General features: G+C 43.9%; 1 protein-coding gene across 4 annotated transcripts in view; it reads left to right on the top strand.

The window, feature by feature from the left end:
• Positions 1 to 6: 6 nt before the first annotated feature.
• The window catches only part of SLC22A15 (solute carrier family 22 member 15), a 74,514-nt gene continuing 65,213 nt past the window's right edge, over positions 7 to 9,307 (top strand). For all 4 annotated transcript variants that reach the window (XR_006885955.1, XR_006885953.1, XR_006885954.1 and 1 more), the window contains exon 1: positions 7 to 211. Coding sequence is in view for 1 of the 4 variants with exons in the window: in XM_046645031.1 (XP_046500987.1) it covers positions 125 to 211 (87 nt within the window). In the remaining 3 variants the exon portion in view is untranslated. The remainder of the gene's footprint in view (positions 212 to 9,307) is intronic.

Raw genomic sequence — 9,307 nt, forward strand, 5'->3', positions numbered from 1 at the left:
TCCCGCGCCGGGCCGCGCGCCGCGCCCGCAGAGGGAGGGCCGCGGCGCAGGGGGCGTCGGTCGGCTGGGCGGGAGGGGCCGGGCTCCCGCTCGCGGCTGGGCCCGGGCCGAGCGCGCGCCCGCCATGGAGGTGGAGGAGGCGTTCCAGGCGGTGGGGGAGATGGGCATCTACCAGATGTACTTGTGCTTCCTGCTGGCCGTGCTGCTGCAGGTGAGTCCCCCGCCGCCCCGACTGCGCCCCGCGCCCCTCCTCCTGGCCCCGGGGCCCGGCGAGGCGCGGCCCGCTGTCCCGGATGTCGAGGGGCTGCGAATCCCTGAGGGGTGGCAGGCCGCCCCGGCCCTGATCCAGCGCGAGGGCGGGGCGGGCGAGGCGCCGCGCCTGGACCCCAGAACCCCAAGGTCGCTGACGGGCCTGTCAAGCTTTGTGCCGGCCCAAACCTCAGATCCTCTCCCCTTAAGCCAGTTCGCCAGGCCAGCTATCCCCTCACCTCGAGTAGGGAAGGAGTGTGTATGGGGAGGTCCTGCAGCAGATGATCTGGTTAATTAGGGATGCAAAATTACGTTGTTACCTGTAATAGACTGCAGATACGAAAGGGAATTGTTATCTTAACCGGAGACACTGTCACCTTGGCATCTGGAACACACAGAGAGTCCTGATAACCCGCAGATAAAAGGTCCGACCCAGAGCAACCTCCTTCAGCTTTGTGTGTCTACTTACCATCTTTTCCTGGATTTGAGGGGGCTTCATAGTCCAGGGGCTTTCAGTGCATAGGATTTCTTTCTCTCTGGTTTAAGTTCTGCTGGGTCATTCTGCCTTGGGGCCATTCTCGATTTAAGACATTTATAAGCCAAATAGTGCCATCTACAATGTCTCACTATAAAAATGGAATCACCTCATTGTACAGAATTCTTGGACCCTACTTGCATACCCTAACCTAAAAATATATTCCATACCTAAACGTCACTCCAGATACACTTTGCCAGGCACGGGTTACTCCTCCTGCCCCAGGTTAAATGGCCCGTTTGACATCAGTTACTTCTCCCAACATTCTAAAGGGATTTCATTCACAAATCCTTTCCTAGTACCTACTCTGAGCCAGCCGTTATACTCATTCCTTCATTCAACACATATTTAATGAGTGCCTACTATGTGCTGAGCAGGGGCTACGATGGTGGACAAATCTGAATCCTTTGCTGTGACGCTTGCATTCTAGTGGGGGTGGGGTGAGGCAGGCAGACAGTTAAACAATTACAATGAAAGTGTGATGATAGTTATTTTGAGAGAAGTACAGGGTGGGCATGGGTATAACCACCTGTTGCTTAAACCTTGCATAAGGCAACCGCTCGGCAGGAAGATGGGGTGGACGGAGGTAAGGGTTGACTTACTGATTCTCTTTTCCATTCAAATGTTTGAAAGTTCCGTTGATTGCATCAGATGATTTCACCCCTAGAGGACGCATGCAAATGAAGGACTGATATACGGAGTCAGTTCTTTCTCCAGCAGAACAAGTTCTCAGTTCACAAATATGCGGTATTCTGAAATTCTTTTAAGTTTGTTGTTTTAGCTTTAAATGTTGTTTCCCCATAGCTTTCTCTATGGGGAAAAAGTGTTCATGCTAAATCACAAAAGAATATTTAATACAGAGAGAATAGAATTGTAACCATCATGCCTGATGTTTGTTTATAGCATGGTTTCCTTGAGAAATTTTTTTTCCTGTTCTAACCAAGAATTCCAGAAACAAAACTCCCTGTCTGAGCAGTCCCACCTCCCCATCTCCAGACTCCACCTCCTGTATTATTATCTTCTTACCTGCCTTGCCGGTATCCACTGACCTGGAATAAGTTTGTCTTGAGTGGAGTGTGGCACTAAAAAGGCCAGTGTTCTGGGTTCAGACCCTAAGTCTCCCTCACTTACTTTTGTTCATGATTGACCCAGTTAGAGTTTGGTACAAAGAAGCCTAACTAAGCTCATGACCATGAGTATTGACTGAACCCTGCCTGACATGCAGCCAGTGTTTCCCATAGAAGGACACGGTCTTAGAGTGTTGGGAATGAGTGACTGTTTATCTTGTAGGTGTGGGCTGGGGCGGTGTCCTGGAGCTGTGCCTATTCCAACAGAGCAGATGCCGCAGTCCAGGCAGAAGTGAATCCTTCACAGCTGCTCCATGTTTTTGAGGACTCCATCGACCCAGTGACATGCATGATCCGAGTGGTCCTAGGGTTGCCCAAAGCTATGTGGGATAGCAGAGTGGAGTTCCCCGAAGACCTCTCTACCACATCTATGGCTGGAGACGGCTTGGGCTGAGGGAGCTGGCCTTCGGAGTGGGAATACTGGGGAGTCTCATTACACAGTTGTACATGATGCTTTCCTCATTCTTGTGGGGTTGCTTCCCCCCAACAGAGACAAAAGTAGGAAGCCCTTCTCAGAAGGGGCTTAAATGGAGGGAGGTTGATGTTTGTCTGCTTTGAAGAGCAAAGCACTTGTCTCCCATTGCCCAAGGAAGGCACAGACCGACGGCATAGCAGCACGCTGACAGAGGGAGCCTCTGCCTTGGCAGGAGCCTTTCCTGCCTCTGTGGTTTGTTAGTGACCAGTCCCAGCCGAGAAACACAAAACTAGAGGGATGGAGATGGAAGCTGTACAGATCATTTTGCATTTTCTTCCTTCTGGGATTGTTATTATTATTTTTTTTAATGGTTTTAACTCCCTTTACTTCAAAAACATCCAAGTTCAAACTAAAAGGACAAAACCACATTCCAAAGCCAACTCAGGTCTTTAGTTAACTGTTTTCTCGGATTCTTGCTGCCAACCATCGTAGGGATCCTCAAAAGTTACCTCGATATCCAGTTTCCTTTGGCTCGGGGATTTCCCTTCACACTTCTTACAAACATAATCTTTGGCATCCCCATAGTGGTCAACTTTCAGATATATAAAGAATTGATGCAGACTCTGTAGATTTCTCTTGAGCATGATAAGATGCAAATGCCCTGATAATAGTGATATGTGGTTTTAAAGTACATAAGCAAAAAGCTAAAGGAAAAAAATCACCTTATGTAAAAATGGTTGTCTTACAAACAATAAGATTTATAATTTCATAGCTAGAAAAATTCTTACCCTCAGAATATACAAGCCCTCCCTTGGGATAAGAGCTATTTGTGGTATATAAATATGAAAAATTCTATTTAATTTATTCCTCTTTCTATTTTCTGATAGTGATTCAGTGTTGACGCCATCATCACTGTTTTGTGTGTGTGTGTGTGTGTGTGTGCTTATTTGCCAAGCTGTCTGGAGGACGAAGTTGGGAATACGGTTTTTTTTCCTTGATCCCTGTAGACATAAAGTGAAAATGGACCCTACTTCTTTGTTCTAAGCCAGATGCTCCAGCTCATTCTTCTTCCTCAGGATCAGGAATCATAGATTGTAGTATAATTTGCACAGGATTTAAAACGTCCATTAACCAGCGGGAACGTGTAACCTGTAATAAGCATTAGTTTCACTAGCAAAATTGTGATGCTGCTATGAACCTCAGCTTGAGGTGCCGAACTCTGTTATTCTGGAATGCATTATTTTTATGTAAACTTTTAATAACACCCACCTTATTTTTCAGATCCTAGAACTACCAGGGCATTCATGTCATCCACTCAATAAACAGCTTTTCACAGTGTTTTAGAAAGTGGCACAATTGAACAGGTGTTTTGCAGAAGAGGAAACTCTAGTAGTCAATACATGAAAGGATGTTTACCTTCAGTGGTCATCTGGGACAGGCATGTTAAAATGACTATGAAATATCATTTCACACTTATTAGATTAGCAATCATTAAACAGTCTAACAGTACAAGTGTGATGAAAATGAGAAGTAGGAACTATTTCTATTAGAGAACAATTTGTCACCGTCTAGTAAAATTAAAACCCCATGTTGGACTCACATCTCCCACAGTATCTCTTGAACATGTGCATAAGGAGGTGTGTACAGGATGTTTATTGCAGCACTGTTTGTAATAACAAAAACCAGTAACCACCTAAAAGACTCTCAGAAAGGGACCAAATGGTTAAAATGTGGTATAAATTTGGTAGACTATAACAATTAAAATGAATGAACTAGATCTCTACACAGTTGTGTGGGTGAATCTCTAAAACACAATGTTAAATGAAAAAAAGAAGCATGATGTATACAGTGTGACACATACTTTTATTACCAATTTTAAAAACATACAAAATAATACTATATTTGGTTAGGGAATATATATGAACAGCGTAGAAGAATAAACATGGAGGAGAAGGATCCACACCCAACTCAACATTGATGGCCTCTTGGGGAGGAAGGGAGCGCTGGATCTGGGGAGGAGTGCAAAGGAGATTTCCTTTGTATCTGTAATACTGTACTTTAAAAATGTGAAGCAAATACGATAAAATGTTATTTACTAATTGTGCTGGTGGGTTCATGAATCTTGTTGTATTCATTTTGCTTTTCTGTGTTAACTTAAACAAAAAATGGTGAAGAAAAGAAGATCTGCATATCTCAGAGAGAATCCTGCAGTTCGCTGTATGAGAATTATATTTCACTCTTTTATCGCGTTTCCTTTCACCAGTTATGCCTGTGCGTTGTGGTCACGTAACACTTAAGGAGGGTGAGGTAGAGTAAATTTTGTTGAGGGTGCTTTGTTAAACTTTGTGTGGAACACTGTACAACTAACCTCTCCCACCTGCTTGCATTTGTCACCATGTCCCACCATCCCCAGGAGATTCATAGGAAGGCTCCCTTTTGATGAGGTGTCACTGGGGTGGATAGATGGCTCTCCTACACATTGGTGAGGACCTTATTGTATTACAGTCATTCAGATCAGCCCTCGTGCCTCGGGATTCACACCACCACCAGGGGTTCAGCCCTGGTGAGAACGCATGGTATTAGGGAGAGCTTCTCTGGCATGGCTCTGAAACACATGACCGTCTACCAGGGTTCTCTGCTAGTTGAGCAAGTTTTTTGCCACCTTAACCTTCAGTCTTAGTTTTGTCTGTCCTCAGACCATGGCCTGGAGCTTGGATCTCCTGAGAGGTTTATGATAATCTGGGGAACATTTGTCTGGTGTTCCTTCCATCAGTTTAGAGTGGGGCACCGTAAGTCGAAGAGATCTTAGCTGCGCTTGCCCCCAGTATGCCCTTGAGAAAACTGTTGTTGTCTGTGGACAGACACTGCCCCCTGGCGTAAGGCAGATGAAGCTGCAAATCTGTCAGACCCTCAGATTTTCATCCAGGGAGGTTATGCAGTTACTGGAGCATCTCAAGAATTGGGATGTGCCTTGAAAAGCTACTGGTCCTATGCCTCTCCTGCACCCAAACCCCCAGTAGCGTGCCTGACCAGGGCCACCCACAGCTGCTTGACGTGTGTGCTGACAGAGAAGGTATCATCTTCCAAGACAGCACAAAAAAGTCGTTATAATTATGAAGACTGGCAGTGTGAATATGACAGAAAGAACACTAGACTTGAGTGCTGTGCCATGGTGCTTCAAGGTGGCTGGTGACCCGTCCGTCTTTACTGGGCTCTTGGAGTACATGGAAGTTTGGAAGTTTAATTCATTTGTTTTGCAAGTTCAAGGTTTCTTAAAGTTGCCCACTGCCCAGCAATTAGTTGGCGTTGTGTCCACGTTGACTTTTGAGGTTTTCAGAATGCTAGCGTGGTTCGCCACCACAAGGCAGTTAGAGGCAGCCTTGGAAGAAAGAGCCATCAAATCCAAAGATGCACACAGCTTAGGAATGTCCTCTCTGACTTCCTTGAGCAGACACTCAGACAGAAGCTAACATCTGCGCTCATGGGAATTGTATGGTACTCAACAAGTAGTAGATGGTGATTGTAGAAAACCCAGAAAATATGGAAAAGAAAAAAATCACCAGAACTGCTACCACCTAGAGGTAAAACATGCTCACATTTTGGTGTATGGCCTTGCAGATTTTTTAGTATACAAATATGTACATTTGTCCTTTCTGCAAAATTTGTTTTGTAACCTGAATTTGTCTCAATATTGTGAATACGTTGCTGTGCTCATAAATGAACAACTGCATATTTTTCAATGGCTGTAGCATAGTGTTCCAATGCATGGCTACTGTAACTGGCTTATTCACTTCTCTTGTTGCATATGTGGGTCATTTGCTTCCTCTTTTGTACGGTTCTGAAGCCCACACAGCCCGTACTCTTGGGTCATTCTTTGGCTGTAGCCCTCACTTCTCCCAGTTGATTGTCTACCATTCTTCCCAAGCCCAAATGTCTCCTGACTCCATGCTGCTCATTCTCCCAGGTGTTCTTTGTTTCAACGTTATGATAAAATAGAGGTTACTAGGCATCAGCTTCTTAAACATCCTTTCCTTTTACTTCAAAATTAATTTTATCCTTGTCCAGCATTGTTTCTCCACAGTGTCCAAGAGGGAGGCATATCTCCACCCTCTTTCCAGGGATGTCCTCTCGCCTTTGTTCTTGAGTCTCTGTGGCTCCATCAGTTATTTCTAACCTGCGTTCTCTGACATCCCAAAGAACAGCGTGCCTGGTAGATTTAGGTGGTAGATGGAAATAGTATTAAAGAGCATTAACTCATAGAGTGAGAGCGTTATTCCCTTTTCAATTCTTCTTTAATCCTTCTGTTTATCCAAGAAGAAACTCTCATTCGGTGTTAGCACTTCTCAAAACATTTGCAAATATTTCTGTTTTAACAAAGGAAATGAACTAAAATTAAAGAATTAAAGAAGTTTCAGACTTTGGCAGGAAACATTACCTAGTCAGAATTTAATAACGTTATTCTGTTTTCATGATATTTATTATTCATTTTCTTTTAAAACTTCTTTTTGAATTATGAACCATTTCAAACAGAATACAGAGAATAATATCGCAAACATACATGTCCCTACTTCCAGATTTATTAAATGCTAATATTTTGCCATATTTGTTTAATATTGTATCAGTCATAGTTTAAGCAGAGAAGCAGGAAACAGAACTCCTAGGATGGAGATGTATGTATGTGTATATATTAGTGTGTATATATCTGTATTCATTTATATGACTATATATGTAATCAATGAATAATTTGTTCTGGGGATTTGACCATATGCAGTCGTGGGGGCTGGTTCAGCAGCCCCTGTAAGGCTGTGGTCTTTGTGTCTGATGTTGGAGCTTGAAGTCTGCAGGGCAAGCAGTCTAGAAGGAAAGATATGATCTGGAACCCATCAGAATTGACTGGAATCTGTGTCATTCTCACTGCCTCCAACCTTGATGAAGCAGATCCTTTCATCATGGAACTAAACACACACCTGGCCCAGGAGTCAGAGGAGCTGAAGGAGGGTCCAGGGGAACGTGGATCAGTTGCAGGCCCAGCTGCTGTGCTGCACCGACAAGATGAGCCAACAAAGAAGGTGGAATGTATGTATGGCACAGAAGCGTCTGGGTCAGCCTTCCAAGCATAAAAAACAAAATGGCTGTTCCTTTGCTTTCACCCCCCTGCCAATTCTTGCCTGAAAATACCTTAAATAAAAACTAGCCAACACTTGGTGTTGTAACATGGTGTTTATTTTGATAGTTCTGCCTGGCAGGTCGTATCTCCATTGATACAAAATTTTATTTTTCAGTAAATTTACTTAAGTTATAAAATTTGAATCGATTTAAGACAATTTTTTTTTTTTTGGTGAGGAAATTGGCCCTGAGCTAACATCTGTTGCCAGTCTTCCTCTTGTTTTTTTCTTCCCCAAAGCCCCCAGTATGTAGTTGTGAATCCCAGTTGTAAGTCCTTCTAGCTCTTCTATGTGGGATGCCACCACAGCATGGCTTGATGAGTTGTATGTAGGTCTGCACCCAGGATCTGAACCAGTGAACCCTGGGCCACCGAAACAGAGCACAAACTTAACCACATGGCCACTAGATTGGCCCCTAAAAGAAGACTATTAATTAAATAATAGAAGACAGAAAAAGGGCATGTAACACTCTTGGGGGGGATACTCAGATGACTGAAGTTTGGGAAAAGCTGAGCTAGCCCTGTAGTACTTATTCCCAGAACCCTAAAAACATGTCCTTTACTTTCTTGACTCTAACTAGACTGTTTCTTTGGCCCGAGTTTTGTTTTGATTGCAGCCCCAGCAGTCTTTCTGTATCCAGCTCTGGTGGCACATTTGCAACCTTTTCCTTCCCCCTGCTTGGAATTCCCATCTACTTTCTCTGTGTTGTCATTCACTTCATTTCTACTATGGATAACGGAGCCTTTGTCAAAATCTGCCTTGTATTCATTGCTTTGGATATATTTGTTGTCTTCACCTGAATGTATGTGCCTAGAAGGAAAGAACTGTTTCTTATCCGTGGTTGTTACCACCTGAGGCTCCTACACAATGTGCTGCAAAATGTTGGCACTCACAAAATGTTTTAAAAATGAAACTGAAATAACAGAAGGAAGGTGGTCAGGTGGTAGTCCTCTCATTTTATTTGGGAGAGAGATTGAGAGAAACAGATGGAAGGTTAAATAGTGTGTCTAAAGTCTTAATTAGTGGTTAGAACCAAGATTAGGTCCCAGAATTACTGGCTTTTTTAATCCATAAGCATTTTTTTTCCTACACCATTCTGTAAGGAATTAGTTAACAAAATGTGTCATAAGCTGTTATGTACACAGGGGTGTGTCGAGTTTCTTGAAAGAATGTAGAAGTATAAGTTTGGGTTTCTCCTTCAGAAGATGACAAATCATGAGAAAATTAGAATTTAACTATATCTACACTGTTAAATAATGATACAAAATAATATTTCCCCAGTAAACAATATAGCCATTGAATGCTTTGGAAATTAAGAAAGGAGACATCAGGGGCCAGCCTGGTGGCTCAGTGGTTAAGTTCGCATGTTCCGCTTCTTGGCGGCCCGCGGTTTGCTGGTTTGGATCCCGGGTGTGGACGTGGCACTGCTTGGCAAAAGCCATGCTGTGGTAGGCGTCCCACATATAAAGTAGAGGAAGATGGGCATGGATGTTAGCTCAGGGCCAGTCTTCCTCAGCAAAAAGAGGTCTATTGACAGCAGATGTTAGCTCAGGGCTAATCTTCCTCAAAAAAAAAAAAAAAAAAAAAGGATGGGGCCGGCTCCCTGGCTGAGTGGTTAAGTTTGTGCGCTCCACTGCGGTGGCCCAGGATTCGGATCCTGGGCGTGGACATGGCACCACTCGTCAGGCCACGTTGAGGCGGCGTCCCACATCCCACAATTAGAAGGACCTGCAACTAAGATATACAACTGTGTATGGTGGGGGCCGGGGGGTTGGGGAGATAAAGCAGAAAAAGAAAAAAAAAAGATTGGCAACAG

Source organism: Equus quagga, chromosome 18, assembly GCF_021613505.1.
Source record: "Equus quagga isolate Etosha38 chromosome 18, UCLA_HA_Equagga_1.0, whole genome shotgun sequence".
Lineage (NCBI taxonomy): Eukaryota > Metazoa > Chordata > Mammalia > Perissodactyla > Equidae > Equus > Equus quagga.